Source organism: Halyomorpha halys, unplaced genomic scaffold, assembly GCF_000696795.3.
Source record: "Halyomorpha halys isolate HHAL.00 unplaced genomic scaffold, Hhal_1.1 Scaffold373.1, whole genome shotgun sequence".
Lineage (NCBI taxonomy): Eukaryota > Metazoa > Arthropoda > Insecta > Hemiptera > Pentatomidae > Halyomorpha > Halyomorpha halys.
The window spans coordinates 1,037,773-1,056,489 of NW_027109386.1; the positions used below are offsets into that span (position 1 = coordinate 1,037,773).

Consider the following 18,717-nt stretch of genomic DNA (forward strand, 5'->3'; position numbering starts at 1 on the left):
TATTGTTTTTTACACTTCAGGAAAAAACTTTGCAGAGACAAAGTTGAAATGCGTACTGACCCCACCCAGCTAAGGCGATTGTTCCTAAAACGATGCACCCGACGAAATACATTATGAAAAAATAAAACTATATAATTTTAATTTTGTTTAATTTAGTATAATATATGGGTTGATGTGGCAAAAAATGGATGCATTAAAATTCGTAGTAAGTACCCCAAAAAACATAAATGGACTGTTTTTAGAACTTCTACAAAACCTTCCACGTAAAAATCTGAACTAATTACCTGAAAACTTTGATTCACGGTTTTTCTTTATAAAATTAGAATAAAGACATAGTTGGTATAATATAACTTACAATAATACGTAAAACAAAAAAAAAATTGAATGTACAAAAAAGTAGTGAAAGATCAAAATCTTCCACTACAACTCTCCCTACATTTCATATCAATAAGAATAAAGAAAACAAAGACTACCTACCTGGATTTAAAATGAGAATTCATCAGCATTCTATTAATAGCCTGACCGTTTACTTCAAGATAAATCTAATAAAATTATTAACAAACTAAACTTAATGGCTGAATTGAACTACAATCGAGAGAACATTGAGCCAAACTAACATCGTTGCCAACAGTACAATATAAAAAAATTAAAATTATTAAAAAAAAAAATGATTTTATTTACCGACTGTTTGTCACACATTAGTATTGGAAAATAAAATAAAAACACATATTTATTAATCTGGACAAATATGAAGTAAATATTGCAAAAACAGTTAGGAAGACAGATTATAGAAATCTTACCAAACCCCCCCCCCTCTATTATGCAGAAGAACAATTTGTTTTTAAATATTTGAACTATTGTTTGGTTGTTCTTATTGTTTTTCTTTATTTTCCAATATAATGTTATAATATTAATCGTAAATTTGATGATCTACCTTATTTTAAATACTCTGAAGCCGTTTTCTGTTTTTTTTTTTTCATTGAACAAGTAGGAGTATCCATAATAATTGTTAGTATTTAACAGGCTATAAAAACTTATATTGGGCCATTTGTGTTCTCTAAAATTTTGTTTTATATTTATGAATCTTATTATAAAACAATCTGAATAAATTTCTTTACAGTATAAGTTTGATTGATATGAAGAGAATCATTTCAAAAGACAAATGGTATATAAAATGTTACCATTATGAATTAATATTAAATGTTACATATATACTATTTATAGGTAGCCATGTTTATTAGTACATTTAATTTTTGTAAGCATTATAATAATTATCATTTTATTGGTAATTAGTCCATAGATAAATTGCAAAACATTTTATGAACATATGATAGTTTACTTTAATGATGTCATTGAATCTGAGTTGTGTTTTCTCTATGGAAAATCCTATAATAATAAAAACTAAATCATAATTTTGAAACATATAAATAGTATATCTACCTGAGTATTTCTGTTTTGTTTTTTTTGTAATTGCTGAAATGTACAAAATTGCAATTCATTCTACCAACTAATAATCTTGATAACTAATACATTGCTTCTTTTTGCACCTGTGTCTGGACAAATCATTTTTATAATTTTAGAAAGAATAACATAAAACATTAAGATAAAAGTAAAATGTTAGATTTTTCTTGTATATAGGCACTAACTTAATCTGTTGACAGAAAGATACCACACCAAGACACCACATGGATATTCTTTAATTTATCCATTGGCTCTTATAAATTATAAAAGATAATTAGATTTTAGCAACATCACAATAGCAAAATACAAAGTAGAAACAACTAGAAAACATTTTTGAAAGGTAATGTTATTTTTAATGAACATAAATGACAAAACTTCTCTATTCCATTGAATGATAATTTATTTTTACTTGGAATGAATTTCATGTTTTGCTAATAATAATTATTATAATAGTTAAATTGCTTGCGGGTAGTTATATACAAGTTTTCTAGATTCTTGAAAATAATTGATTTGGGTGATTTGAGAAGTATTAATAAAAGAAAGGATAATCAAAAAAGTATATGGTATGTTTTGGCTAACACCTGAGGTCTATTGGTAAGTAGGAAAGAAAAAATAGACTGCAGACGAGGTCCAGAAAGATATTTAAAATTGGTGTAAGAATGATATTCAAGTATATATTAGATAAATTTCATGATATCTGATCTCAAATTTGTCCAATGGTAGAAACATGTGGAATTTTTTTGTTTTTGCACAAATTTATAACTATAACCTAAGCCGTTCAAGCCTATAAAAAACAAGGTTAAAAACGGGATAAAGTTTGTTATTTTACTACCATAAAATTACCCAATTTGTGCTAATTAAACAGAAACCTAAAAGTAAGAATTAATAAGGAATAATTATCATTTATTCATACTTTTGAAGGATCTTAAAATGATTGCCTGAAGGATTTGCAAAAATAAAATGTTTTAATAATAAAATCAGACTAAAATGTTAATCTTAAAAAAAGACCAGTTATTTTTTTTTAAAAAAAAAGCTACATAGCTTTGAAAATTTAACTAAAAGTAGGACTTGAATTTGATAAATATAGTTACTCTTTTATTACATCAGTAATTAAAATGAGTAACTATGCTATTTGACTGAATGAAGAATAAATTGAGATTGAAGTGAGGTAAATGTAACCATGCGTTGTAAATGTAACTCTGACATCAAGTTGTTGCTAGCATAAAATATCTCTTGAATAAACTTGGAATGGTTGGATTCTAAACCATTAGCATTTCACTGAACAGGTGGCTTTTTAAATTATTAAAGTTTCTCAAATTTAGCTCAAGAATGTACATTTTTATCCAACTTGCCTTACATTTTGTGAATTAAACAACACATGCTTAACTAAAAAATAAAAGACCTACTGATATTTTTTTAGATTAGATTTCTAAACCAAAGAAACAGGAAATATTGGTAAAAAGAAAACTAAATAAATAAATCTGTTTGGATATCATTGGTCGGGGCAAGTGTAACCATTGAAAACTTTAATATTAGAATAAATTACATCATATATTTGAAATCTTTGTGGAAAAATAAATTACTTTTCAGCACAGATTGCTGGAAGGACCAAAGTATAGAGAGATGATCAAGAATTATATTCTAGAATTGTGATATAACTAATATTTTAAGTTTGGGCTTCAATGGGGATCGATTGAGCCACCAACAGTAACAGTGACAAGGGTCTCACGACTACCGGGGCCTTACTCTAAGAATAAAAAAATAATTAAAACTGAACTAAAAATTCACTTGTAGGTTTCAAGATGAAATAAAATCATAAATTGAACTATGAAAGTTCAGAAATTACTCAAGTTTGCATTGATAGGGTAAAGCGAGAATGGTAAAATTACACGATTGGGTCCGTTGATAATTTCTAAGATTTGTTCTATAAAAGAAAAGAGGATGGATTAAAAAATTCTTACAACTAATTATAATTTAATCAATTATTCTTAATTCAAAAGTCAAAGTCAAGAATTATAGACACTCAAAATATCATTTAATGTCTATACAAAAAAAATTGGAATAGGGATTAAAATACGCCAATCAAAGAAAATAATAATAATATACATAATTTATTAATAAACAGCTTGTGTATATATACAATTGTATATATGTACAGGTCCCTGTATTACAAAAATAAAATAAAGAATTATAAGAATAATAAATAATTTGTGGTATAAATTACAATCGGTCATATAAATACAATCCAATTACATTCTTAAAATAAATACACACTAAAAATAGACAAAAGATAACCATTTTGAACATTAAGAAATCATAAAATTGCAAAAAGGGACCTTATTCGTTCTTTAAGATTATTCGGCACATTTAACAAAACAGCTTAAATAAAGTACTTTCAAAAATACATCATTATGGTAGAAAATTTCATATATTACAATTGATAGAACTACCATTATAACATATTAAGATAACTATATACACAAAAATTTAAAAAGATTTGGTGACTTTATAGATAATAAACTTAACTATTCGTGAGAAATTATAAAATTTTCTATACAGTTAGATCAATAGTACTTTAATAAAAAACATATTATCAGTCTAATATAACCATTTTCATAACAACCATAGTCTGAAATAAATTATGTTCTAATTTGTACCATTGAAAACTAGAAGAAGAAAAAGTTGAACCCTCTATATATCAAACTTCCATAAGTTGAAAATCACTGTTTAAATCTTTATTTTGTATTTCATTGGAAAAAAACTTTTGTTTATTGGAAATAAAAATTCTGAACATTAAACACAAATTTTCTTGCTTTTACAATTAAACATGTGTATTTATACATATGTAATTTTTGAAATAGGAAAAAATATTTCACACAAAATATAACTTAAAAGCTACTTTGTTCGAAAAAAATAACAATTACTATATAATTGTTTTATGTACAAATTTAATATACAACAAATCTGTATTTAAACAAATAAATCATACAGCAAAGACAACAAATAAAATAAATGTCTTTGATCATTTACTTTATTTCTTTAGCTCTAAAAATTCCTTTATCCCTCAGAAATTGAAATTTTTTATAAATTTAATTTTTTTTTCAAGAAACCTTCAAGTTTGATATATAAAGGTTTGACTGTATATATAATCTGTCCCCTCACTATTAATGCAGTATTTTTTCCTTTCTTTTCTTTTCTACTAAAAACCTGATGAAGTTACACTATTTTTGAAGTTAATTAAAACAAGTTCAGAAATGAAAACAGCAGTTTTTGACAACAAATGAAATTCATTTTATGCATCAAGTTACTAGCTATTATTTTAATTTTTGAATTGTTAAACATAGTGAAATAAATAGGAATTTATAGCTTTAGCTATTAATTTTTCTTTGCAATACATTGTTAAGGTATATTTTGTATTAACACAATGTATTGACAAAATTTTCATTTGAATTACAGAAATTCGCATGAAATGAAAATTACACATAATTGGAGGGAAAGTTATAAATATATTAATGCTAAATGATTATTTTTTTAAAATTCAAAATTCAATAATGAAAAAATTATAAAATATTTTTGAGAGAACCCTTAAATAATAAGTTACAGAATTACTAATTACAATTTTTATATCTAACTGAAACAAATGAAAAATTTAAAGTGATTAGTTTCAAAACCATCTCAAATCACTTTTTAAACAAGACATTTTTGTTTTATTTTCCATGTGCTCAATATTTTGGTGTTTCCTGTAATATTTGTTAAAAATGGATTGATCCAATTTTGTAATTAATCATCTCATTTGTAACATGATAAATATATATCATGAATGGTTTAATATCAATAAGAATCTATAAATCAAAAATAATAATAAAAAAGGATATATATATTTTTTTAATTTCGAACATGGAATTTACAATTTTCTTGAAAATATTTCTTTTCATAATTACATAATTATTCATATATTCAATAATAAAGAATCAGATGTTTTATTTAAATATTATTACCGTTTCAAGTCTTAACCTGCCAAGATTAATTAAGTGAGTTTAATTTTTCACCTTCAATGAAAATAACTTGAAATAAATAATCACATGTTGCAGGAAGGAAGGGAGAAATGGTCGTAACTAACTTTTGATAAAACTTGACTCAATTGTGTCAAAATTAAAATATATGAAGAAGATGCGCTAACACAAAAACTAAAATGCAAAAGGTATTATTAGATCGATAATAAATTAAAGAAAAGATAAAAGAACCCTGATTTCATTTTACAAGCAGACCGCATGCAATTAACAGATAAAAGTAGCTATGCACATGAAAAATTATATTTACATGTTACAAACAACTTTTTGATCGAAAAAAGAAATATTAAAATTATTTGTACATTACACTTAGCATGTTAATTCTATAGATTTGATCTGAAAATGGAATAAATTATTTCAACAGTTTGATAAGCCAGTAATAATTGTGGTAGAGAAAATAAAGAAAAACATTTTTTTTTCTTTTTTTTTTAGTTTTTATAAAATAAAAAGGCACGATGATTTGGTTTTGAGCTCCTGCACACATTTATTGAACTGAGTGCCATATAAGAGGTACAATACCAGTCACATTCTGTCCTCCGAATAGAAACTTTGGGAATGTTTGATTTTTTCTATGATGAAGAACGTGGTTCTCAGCTGGTGAGTAACAAGATGGTGATTACGAGAACCAAATCTTAGTTGCGTTCAACACTTATCTTGTGAACCTGAACATCAATAAAAATCATAAAATTAGAGGAATAATGCTATTTGAATGTGTAGCAGAATATATTGTAACCTAAGCTTTGATATCTCATAAGTCTCAACACAATTTTCATACTTCAAAAAAAATCAAAGCATCATTTTATAGGATAACTATTTAATTCCTTACTGAGTTCAAGAATTTTTTAATGGAGTTTCTAAAATAAAGTGATCATTTTAATGTTTTCAAAATGATATAGTTCTTTCGGACATAGAGTATCATAACCTTATTTCTAAAAAGAAATTAATCAGAATATAGTGATGTACCTGGATGAGCAAAAGTATCTCCAAATGTTGATGCAAAAAATATATAATAATCAGGATTTATAGCTATTTTTTTTTAAAATTTAAATTATAATATATATATATATATATACTTTTAATAAGGATCCCATGGTAACTGAGGTACAAGGGAGGCTATTATTAGAATGAAAGCCTGTGGGGCTTCATGCATTATCTCAAAAATGGTAAATTTGAGCTGCTTTAAAACACAGGACTCGATAAACGACCAGGTATTAGATGTCTGAGTCAAAATATTTGAAACATGACTTATGTTGTACCGATCCACTGACACCACTATATTGAAATAACATAATAATTCACTTTTATTAAACTTTTAATCAGGTTTAAGATTTGAAATTGGTCACTTTTCTCCCTCAATTCTCCTTTTTTTTTTCACCTAGTTTCTGGTTTGTCAAAACCCATGATTCCTCAGAGCGAGGGGCAGAAAAGGGGTCTACACTAATAGATCCCATTTCTGGCTCTCAGAATTCTATAAAAATAAATGAAGCACCTCCAACGATTTCCTCATTATCTATAATCCATATTAATATTAAATATCTCAAGGATATGTTTATTTTTTATCTGAAACATTGCAATAATGTTGGGACAATCCAGATCAACCATCAATTCTGAAGCAACATATTTTATCATGAATTTTTTTCATCAATACTAATCTATCACAAAATCCTGTAAAAAAAAATATTATAAAGTAATAAAATTATATAAATGAAATTAACAAAAAACAAATATTAATGAAATAGATCAATGTTTAAAAAGTAAAGAATGATTAATTAGTACATTTCTAATCTATAACAAATCAACAAATAGTTTTAATGCAGGTTTAGAATCAAATAATGTTCTACTGAAATTAATATAATAATTGTTAGGGGATTAATATACACAATGAAACTTGAATTAATTTAATATTGCAAAACTTCTAATTTGAAAAAAACATGCAGATGGTTTATTAACAGTGTAAAAAATTATAGCAGAAAACCTCCACCAGATATTAATATCCATGAAACAGTATCTCCAGTAGGAGAAGCTTTTCTTAGAGATAAATTTACGAGAACATCCATATAGGTAACTAATATATTTATATTACTGAATGATTTCCAGTTATTTTACTGAAATAATAAATTTTATTTGTTTATTTTTTAAAAAAATTATATACAGGGGGAGAGGAGAGATGAAGCATGCAGAGATGAGCATAGCTTTTGATATCAAAAAAATAATAATGACATTTAGTCAATTCATTTAGCTGCAGCAACAGCTACACTATTATTTAATATATAAGCTGTTTGCCCAGACTTAGATAAATTTGTAAAACTAATATTGGTGGAAAAAAAAATCAATATCAAATTATAATCAATATGTATCTCCCAACCACAAGTTATATCTCTGCCCACGTATACATCCACATGAGGATTTTTAATAGAACACTATTTGCTTATAGATTCAAGGATTTGAAACAAAAATCATTTCAATTCTAATGTAATTAAAGAACTAAATATTAACGAAGAGAACATTATTAATCAAAATTCCTCAAAGTCCCATAACCCAACAGACCTGCTTCCTATCCCTGGTACATTGATGGAACTTGATGGTCATATTCCTCGTATTCTTCATCGCCTCCATCATCATAATCAGTGTCATCTGTATTTTCACTTGATTCGACAGACGGTGGTAATGGTGGATCAGTTACTTCCTGGACAGGCTCCTGCAATTTGTTAGTAGCACACTAAGACTCAAATGTTAGTCACATTCAATTATATAAGTAATAAAATCTAGCAAAAAAAAAAACACTTTAAAATTTAACAACCAATTAAAATAAAAAATATTGTGTAAGTTAAAATAATGGATGTTCAAGTATAGTTAGTTGGTTATGATATAGTTAATGTTAGTAATTAATTAATAAAGAGCAAATAGTGAAATAATTATTAATAATATTTCTACTTCATTTAACAATTTGTAAATAGTTGAATTAATAAAAAAATATAAAGCGTTATTCTACATTTGAAAAATCCAACAGAATGATATTTTTAAATAACTGAAAATGTTGCTATGATGATTTGATGATTAATTTCATTCAAGAACAATATTTCAGGTTTTCCCCAAATAAAATTTCAGCCTGATAACCAATAAATTGATATTGCAGGATATATTGTAAAAAAAAATATTGGGGAAGCTAAAATAATGTAATATAAAATAGAAGGTTGAACTAATAGAAGGAAAACATTTTTTTTTTATCTAAAAGTAATAAACTGAAAGGCTGGATTGATTTTGAATTAGATTTTTTTTTTTAATAATGATGAATAAATTAATTGTAAAAAAACAAAATAAAAACAAGATTATTATAATGTACTTTGTTATATAGGCATTCTTTAAATTTAATTAACAAATCAGATGTGAAACCCTTCATGCATAATGACTTTCTTTAATACACCACTCACCAAAATTATTTTTTAATTTTTAGTAAAAATATTTGATTTGTTGCTTAAATTAATTGACTAATATTATATACAACCAGAATAAACTGGATTATGACTATATATAAAGAAGTCTAGTTAAGTTAAGTTTCACCTTCGGAGGCCGCCAACCACAACCAGGTAGCGGAAGACCGTCCTGTCCAATTGGACATGGTGCATCGAGGCCAGGAACTCCTTGATCACCTTTGTCTCCCCGGTCACCTTTTCTGCCCCTCTTTCCTATAGGACCCTGCAAAGGGAAAACAGAATGGATTATTGAAAAGCCTGCACAGAATTTTCATATAAAGGTTTTAGAGTATATAAAATTCAATAAATTAATGGTTTCAAAAATATAAAAAAGAAAGATTCATTTGTAACTGATACTGTAACATTACTATAGAACAATAATTCATTAAATAACCATATTATCAACAGATAATCCATTACAATAATAATAAATAAGTAAAAATAAGATTGAATTATTCGAAGAGTATATGTTCAATGTGATTATAATTGTACATATCAGACAAAGTCAAGCATATTGTATTATAGATGTCATCCTAAAATAATTTTTTCTTAAATCATCAAAATATGTTTTAAATCGTTGTTTGTAAATAAATTTGCATTTATTAAATAATGAAGAATGTGGTTCCACTTTTGGAGGATTTGGTTTAAAAGTTACAACCAATCACCATTATTCATTGCTTTATTAATAATAATTTTCATTAACACAACTATTTTGTACCAAATGTTGCATAACTGACTGGAAATAGACACTAATTGGTTTACCCAACCATATTAACCCTCTGCACTCGGCACTGTTTCAGATTTTACTTACCAGCAACTTGACACCACTTTTCACAAAAACGGGCACTCTAGAATTGTCATGTTATATAGTACACTTTAGAACCAAGTAAGGCATTGTAATGAAATTTGGTTTATATGTATTAATAAGGTAAATAACGAAATCACAAAACTGTCTTATTACTGCAGAAATCTTTACTATTTGACAATTCAATACGATATGAATTCTTGTAAATTTCTTTATTATCTTATTAAGTTTCTCTATATCACTGAACCATACTCATGTGCCTTTGTTCCACTAATTCTACATATTGCTCAATGGATTAGAGAAGTGTATGGTCCATTGTGAATACACTATGCAGGTTAGCTTTTGATGTAAAACCGTGTGATTTATTTATCATGCATCTTGATATTTTTATTTGTCTTTTGTGCCATTTTAATAAAAAAACTACAGGAAAGCATTGACTAATTAAAAAATTGTGGAGGAATAAGTTCATTCTTCTTAATCACTAATAAACTTTCACTTCCCCTCAGAGGGGACAACCGAGTGGAAGGGGTTAAACCCTAAACTTTTAAAAAACCCCTAAACAATAAAACAACTAGAAAAAAACCTGAATTTGCTTTTTGATAATTCTCTTAGTATTTAGCAGTGCAAAAGAGTAATATTTTATTGTAAAACTTCAAACAGGTATTTTTAATCTTAAATTTTATATGTTTACATTATTTACTTGTAAACAACAGTTGTAAATTTTGACAATAAATTAAACTTTTCAAGTATATACTGTTCTTTTGCACTAACAGCTTTAAAATGAATCCTTCTTCACCATAAAAATAATAAAATATTTGAACTATTTTCTTGTTAATCCAAGCTGTCATGACTTACCGGCTCCCCTTTCTGACCTCTTTCGCCTTTGGGGCCCTGTAAAACAATCTCGAGTAAATATCATGCAATTTCAAAAATGCACAAGCATACATATGTCACTAGTCTAATTTATAGACGTTTCTGAGGAACTTATAAAGCTGTGTATCATTCCAATCAAGCTTCTCTTGCATGCTGGGTACAAATATATAAATTAAAGATAGGATATAAGGTGTAAACAAATTAGTCGAGTGAAATTATTCTATTATAAATTGAATTAAAAGCTAATTCGACATAAAAACTTAATAATTAAGATATTAAATTTGTTAGTAAATGTGGTTAGTACCTCTGAGCCAGGAATTCCATCTGTCCCCTATAATCAAATGTAGTTAATATGTTAAATTAGTAAAAATAGGAAATTAGTAATTATAAATAATTTATTAACTAAATAATAAGTGAGTAAATAACATTTGGACAAATAAATAACTATTAGAACAAATTTAAATATTTAAAAAGTTAATAAGAACTAAAATAAAAAAAAAAGTTATGACTCGTTTTAGAAATTCAATTTTTGAACTTATTTTTTAGTAAAAAGCATAAATGTAAATGCAGCATGATCAAACAATATAACTGTGTTGAAAAGATTAGTAAATAATTAGATAGTTCAATAAGATTTATTTTAGATTTAAAAAAAAAAAATATGATCACTATTTCAGTAATTAATAAAATATAACTAATATAAACTTGAAACATTTTATTAGTTAAATAAAAAAAAAAAATACATAAAATTGTTAAAATTAATGATGTGATTATAATTTAATTTAAAAACCATATTAACCACTGTAATATCAATTTTAAAATTTAATTATGCTTTACTATAATTAACTAAGATGGCATTGTAATATCAATTTTAAAATTTATTTATGCTTTACTATAATTAACTAAGGTGGCATTCACATCAATATTGTATGCATGAAGTCATAATTTGAAAAGGGAAGTCCCTTTAGGGAGGAAAAAAAATTAAATGTAATGAAATCTTTCTCACTCAACACTGAACAAATTAAACTAGAGTTCAAGTATGTTTACTTTAAAAACAAGCTGATGAATTGTTGACTTTACTAAGGCAAAGTTCTTGTGAACCAGTGGTCCACAACTGGTCCAGGTTGGGCTACGGAAAGGGTTCAGCAGTACATATTTTATGAAGAATTATTGTTAAAACTGCTTTAGTATTACCTTGACTGATGTGTGTGGTTTAAAAAAAAAAAATAATGTTTTCGCCTTTTCCAAAATAAAAAAGAATAAGAATTGTAAAGACAATAAGTCGTCAATGAGAATGGCTAAGCTTCCTAATTCAGGTTGATGTGGTAGCCAAGTTCGGCAGTGGATGATAGGCAGCAGATTGTACTAACTTTCTTCAAGTGTATATTTAAAGCTAGAAGTACAATATTGATTTTATAACTTTTAAAATTGCTGCTTTATAAGTATGGGTGTGATTTTTATGAAATTTGTAGAATAATGTAGGATTTTTTTTAAAAAATTAGCAGTAGTGAGTGCTTGCAAGAAGTACCATTTTTTGTGGAATGATCTAGCTGCACCAGGACTAAGTTAGGGAGGTAGATTGCACAAGAGTACCAGGGCAATTGCAATAAAATCTTACAGATGTGGCCTAATCTACTTCTGACACACTCCTATGGTGTGAAACCAACAAGTATGTTTTTTAGTTCAATTTTATATGTATACAAAACAGTTGTTAAGTATTAGTACACAACTTACACCTCCCCAAAAAATATTTAATAGGAATAATGTTAGCACGACTATAAATATAAATTATTCATAACATACAGGTAATCCAGGATCTCCTCTTTCACCCTTTGCACCTGGTTCACCCTGTCCTCCCTGAAAAAAATGTAGGTAGTTAATCATGTTAAATAAAATTTTAAAAAAAATGTAATTCAAGGAAATATAATTTACACCCTATGAGAAATAACAAACAATGGACACCCATATTTTAAATATAAAGTATAAAATCAAAATAATTTATTTTTCATGAAATCGACATGACTGAAAGTTAATTGAAGTCAAAATTTAATTATGCCAAAAGCCTCTCCAGAAATACATATTAAATCATTATCTTTAATAATTTACGAATAAGTAATTTTTTTCAGACATTGATAACAATGACAAACACAAATTAGCCAGCCGTGTCCTTAATAAAATAAATGGATTGTTTCAAGTCTTACTACATAAATATAAAATATTACTCATAAAAATATTTGATTAACATTTAATTAATTAATTAAATGGTTATTTAATACTAATTATATCTACCGGTACAGTTGCATGTAAAGCAACCTATAACCACTAGAAATATAGGTATACCATTAGTGCTTGATAATTTTTGATAAGCTGAAATATAAATAAACTGATTGATATGAGAATTCTAGATTAATCTTTGATAAAGTACAATGTAGTCTGAAATGCCCTTTATTGAATCCATTTCCATTCAGTAAACAGTGGTGAACAAATGTGTATTTTTTTATAACTTAATTTGTGTCTTTTATTTCCTAAAATTGTTTTCAAAGAGAATTTAATTTTTAATATAATTAACTTATATTCTCTAGAGAATTTTTAAAAAATACTTTCTCACTTTCTCAAATCATATAGTAGACTATAATATATTCCGCATAAAAAAATTTGGCATTATTAATTTTACTGAGATCACAAAGTCCCCATTTTGATAGATTCAAAAAGTATGGAGATTTTTTTAAGCATAAATGATAATAATTTCACAAACATGAGTGTCCATTTTTGTTTTTTGTATTATTGTATAATATTCAAACTTACTTTCATTCCATCCAAACCAGGAGGACCCTGAAACATTTTAAAAATGTTATAGATATTTTTGATGATATTAATAACAAATAATCGACAATTTAATTCAAGAAAGTTCATTAATTAATAAATAATAATAATTAGTGGTACTTATTGAGTGCATTAATAATTCGGTAAAGTCATGCTGTAGTATATAAATTCTTTTTCTTGATTCCAATAAATATAAATAATCAAAGTGCTTACCATTCGTATTAGTCAATATCTGATGCTGCTCAAACATGCTGTGAGAGTTGCATTGGGACATGCAACGATTGAACCCTTTTCATCATTCGTTTCATGCAAAAAATTGTTAACTTAAAATAAAAAAAGGGAAAAATACCTGATCTTTTTAAGATCTAATAAAATGGAGTGAAGGCTTAAGAGATTATTACACAAGGAACCAGGTAATGTTATTCGGATTACTTTTTTTTTGGCTGTGTAAAGAGAACTAGAAACCATAAAGGAAAATGTGTTAATAAATCACTTATTATAAAGGTAGAAATTGAAACTGCAACCAATAAAAAGTAAAATAAAATTAATCAAAAAGCTGATTGTTTACTTTAAAATAATTTTGAAAAGATTCTAGAATATAATATAAAAAAAGATTGGAAAATTAATAGTTGTCGTTTGTGATTGATTGTAGGAATATGCTCTAGGTGGTGATTAAGAAAGGTACAGAAATAGCAGAAAAACTATTTATTAGTAATTTATTTACTAAGAAATAATTTACTATTACTATTTTACAAATAAAAAGTTAGAGGAATTACTAATAAATAGTTTTTCGGATATTTTTGTATCAATATGGAAGTTATAGTACTAACATGGTTGTCGATAGTAACAATTAATTCAGTGCCTGTTTCCCATGGATAACCACAGATAAAAAATTCTGGAGAGATGATACTCTATTAGAATAATATTAAAGAGCATTGGTTCTTTGAGCTTTTTATTTTGATTATACTTTTGAAAAATAATTAATATAGATGGGTTGGTAATGAACCATACTCCCAACTATCCCAAGATAAAAGTCACAAATTTATTTTCTATTCTGTTAGCTAAGGATAGAATATTTGGATCTAATAAGCCTAACCTCTATAAAGTGGGTTTCTATTCCTTAACACTTCGACTGTGGATGACGACACAGTGTCGTCAAGCTGTGGTGGCTTGGCGGTTGTTAAGGAAGGATCTATTTCTAGCTTGCCTAAGGAATGGTAGGAAGAGCTCTAACATCTCCATTTCACCTTGGGTTGTTCCAAACTGTGTTTAGTACTGTCTTAGCTTCAACCAGCAAAGATCGTTCTGGGTTCTGACGCCTTTATAGATTTCTACATTTCTTCAAATTATTTTACAATCAAATTTATTTTTTGGAGCATATACATTTATTTATTTATTTATTAATTTATTTTACACAATTCCAATCACATTTTGTACAGGTTCAAAAGTATTTTTATTTTTAAAAAAATTTTTGTTTACATTTTTTTGGACTATTTTTTGTTTTATAGAAAATGAGGTGATATAAAATAACATTCTGGAGTCCTTGTTCAGTAATTTAGTTTTTAAAAAAACTGCCAAAAATTTATATATCAGCTGATAGCATAGATAGATTCAGCTGCATATGCGGGGGACAATGTGTTGTCAAGGTTAAAAAACAGGTATTTAAACTTAATTTGGGTAAATATCTTATTTTATACATTATATAATGCTTATTTAAATTAAAAGAAAAAAAATGGGCTTTTTAGTGGTTTCTCAGATGAGCTTCTGTGGTTAAAGTGTTAAATGGATTGAAAAATACTAGAGTAGCCACAATACTGCATCTGAGATCCTCTTTGAATTATTCTACTTTAGTATCCTCATTATTCGTCGAACTGAAAAGGATTTTTTTTTTATTATAAAATTTAATTTATTTAATTTTGGATATAGAATCAGTTGATATGATGGCAATACGATAAAGTATACTTATCAGAAACACCTAATCAAGGATTTGGAAATGAAATAGAATTCAACAGTATTCTCATTATTTGTTATTGGAATCACAACTTTAGTAATATTTTAGATTTTTTACTTAGTGGACCATCAATGCCTTTAAATTAAAATATGTTAATTTTTTAGAAAGAAATTTTTTCACTTGACCAACCACATTACGTTACTTTATTAAAATAAACTTGTATGAGAAAAGCACAAGTATAAATTTAACAAGTTGCATTTTCAATTTCTATCATAAAACTATATAATTAACCAGTTATATATAAAAGCTAATTCATCTAGAAAAAAAAAAATTAGGATTTGAAAGGGTGGATTATTGAAAATGTTTAAAACATTATACTTTTTTTATGAAGCAAAACATGCTTTTGACATTAATACTAAATTTATTTTGACATTAAATATATCAACCAGATACATCTTAATAACATACAATGTAATATGGCAGTTCCACTATCTGACATATATTACAGTATTTATTGTATACAATAATAGAACAAAAAACTTAACGGAATACATTATTTTGAACTTTTGTTTCCCAATAAAATGTCTCTTGTCCTCTAACCGTAGTCACTACTCACAAATTTCTTTTAGGCTTCTCGCACAAGCAAAGTGCTTTTTCACATTTCATTTTATTATATAGTTACAAAAATTACAATTTTATGATTTTACGATGGCATTACAACTGAAAAATAATTGTAAACTAAAAATAATCAAGCGATTTGTTGAGGCAATGAAATGATTAGTTTGAATTAATTTGATTATGACAAAAAATAATTAAAAATGGTATATTTATAATACACTTCACTTTTATAATTCCTATTAGATATATATATAATACATGTTTAAAGCCATTTGGCAAAAATATATGTATATAATTTTTAGACCAATATAGATGAACTATAGTGGAATCGCTCAGGCAGGCAATTGATAACAAAAATACAACTTTAAATTCTATTCATTATTTTTTTAAACATGTTTTTTCCTCCCTTAAAAATAGCAGGGACATTTATAATGCTGACTACATAAGAAAAACATACTGACACCTGACGTTCCACTATAACTCTAAATTTTAAATGGTACTTAGCAAATATAAAATCTTTATTTCTAATTAAATACTAAATACAATGATTAACATTTTGGTTTTTGTTTCATACATTTAAAATGGAGAAAAAAAATAATAATGAAGATAAAATACAGTACTCCCTCCATAATCTAACTTTTCCAGAAGTTCAGAATTGCTTACAACTTTAGGTAGTCAAAAGCACTAGGTATTTGTTATGTGTGAATGTATGATCTAATGAGATAAACAAAACTAGGTGGATTAGCAGCATTTTATCTTGTAATATTTCATATTTCACTTTACAGGCATATTAGTGTCAGTATTCTCATGTAGAAGTCTTAATTTTTCATTACAGTAACAATTGCCAGTAAATTGAAAAATAACAATGATGATTTCATTTGAATTAATTAATTAAAAATATGAATAATTAAAAAATAATAATAATTTTTCTGATATATTTTTCATGCATTACGAACTCAATACACATTTTTTGTCTGCTAGATATGTTTTTTGGTTTGTATTAAAAATCCAAATTTCCGTCACTATCTGGGCCTCATATCAGCCACCAGATTAGCAAGAGTGTACTGTTAAGCAAATAAAAAAAAACAAAAAAAAAACCGAAATAATTGTAAAAATGTAGAAAAATATAAATTTAAAAATTAGGCAGTGAACAAAGGCATTATACTACAAAATATACTCTGATTAAAGTAATTTCAATAGATTAATTTACATAGAATGGTAAACATAAGAAGGGAAACAGTGTAGAAACAGCTACACATAATCCTTCTTCATATCTTTCATGGTTTTTTAATAAATTTGTATTTTGTATACCATAAAAAGTGATGTTTAATTCTTTTAAAAAAATGGCACATTTTATTACAGAACATAAGAAATTTTAATTTTGTGCCAAGCTAAAATTATCTATATCTAATTAACTGCCATAAAGTTATCCATGTCATTATACTTATACATGTACATATATTTATATATATATAAATTGTACCATACAAAATTACTATGTACACACTAAAACTTTACAATGGAGGGATCATAAAGGACTAAAGTAAGTATATAAAGAGTTAAAGGAGATCAAGTCGAAAAAACACACAGAACTGATTAATAAATTATTCATGTTAAATTGGAAACTAAAATCACTCTAATGAAAGCACCCAGTTTTGGATGAACCATAACATGGAGCTTTGTGTAAAACAGTAAAATGGAATGTTATAAACAAAATTGTTTTCAAGGAAATTGATTCTTTTCTTCTAATATCAGTCTTTTAGAGGAAACCAAGCCTCCTTTGATACCAGATTTACTACCCTCTCTGTTAAATACATAAAAGCATTAAATTAAAAAAAAAATTATATATGTGTAACAAAGAAAATTAAAAAAAAAATTATAAAATAAAATTTGTGTCAAACACGGACAAAGAGAAATTTACATATGTTTCAATTAAAGATGAAGTTAACTGTTTATAGAAGGAGAGCTAACATTAAATCACAACATTTGTACCATGACAAATAGAGCGAGTCAAAACTTGAAGAGAGCGAATTTCTCTTTATTTATACTATGAATTTATATTCTGGAAGGTTAGTTTGTTGTTAGACTCCCTTCCAAGGTTAGTTGATGTTAGTTGACTGCGTTGAATTTGTTAAGGGTATATCGGCCTTACCATCAGACCTGGTTTCCCGACATCACCTGGTCTGCCTGATTCTCCTCTCAGACCCATTGGACCCTGAAACCAAACTCTATGTAAATTTTTCCACTAAAAATATTAGTCAAAAGATATTTTAACAGGGTCAATAAATATAATAGTTTCCTGATCACTTAACTTTGTTTGGAATATCTTACCGATAAGCATAAGTGCATTATTAACCTTGTAATATTAAATGGGTACAGGCTTATACTATATCTACAAACTTGTATCCAGGATCATAAAACATGAAATATAAAACTATCAGTAGTAGCTGGGATATTAGAAGATTTTGTTAAAACTTGTGATACTAGATGAGGTGAAATTGGTTTGTACCAGCTTTATCAGGATTTTTTTTTTTAATTTTAAGCGAAGTTATTCACAGTAGCTGAAGTCTTCTTCAATCAATTCAATTTGTCTGACTTTTTGAAGAACTTCACTATGAGTGCCTGTCTTCAGGGAGCTTTTTCATT

General features: G+C 26.5%; 1 protein-coding gene and 1 long non-coding RNA gene across 12 annotated transcripts in view; one reads left to right on the top strand and one right to left on the bottom strand.

Moving 5' to 3' along the window:
- The first annotated feature begins 5,467 nt into the window (after positions 1-5,467).
- LOC136795800 (uncharacterized) lies at positions 5,468-6,550 on the top strand. Its single transcript, XR_010843473.1, has 2 exons — positions 5,468-5,662; positions 5,964-6,550. It is a non-coding gene; the product is annotated as an uncharacterized lncRNA (long non-coding RNA).
- LOC106681894 (collagen alpha chain CG42342) overlaps positions 6,053-18,717 on the bottom strand; it is a gene marked incomplete at its 5' end in the record, with an annotated part of 66,405 nt that continues 53,740 nt past the window's right edge. For 7 of the 11 annotated variants that reach the window (XM_067047577.1, XM_067047576.1, XM_067047578.1 and 4 more), the window contains 8 exon segments: positions 6,058-6,193; positions 8,079-8,229; positions 9,093-9,227; positions 10,665-10,700; positions 10,987-11,013; positions 12,483-12,536; positions 13,485-13,511; positions 18,224-18,286. In XM_067047577.1, coding sequence (XP_066903678.1) covers positions 8,086-8,229; positions 9,093-9,227; positions 10,665-10,700; positions 10,987-11,013; positions 12,483-12,536; positions 13,485-13,511; positions 18,224-18,286 — 486 coding nt within the window. 11 annotated transcript variants of the gene reach the window in all.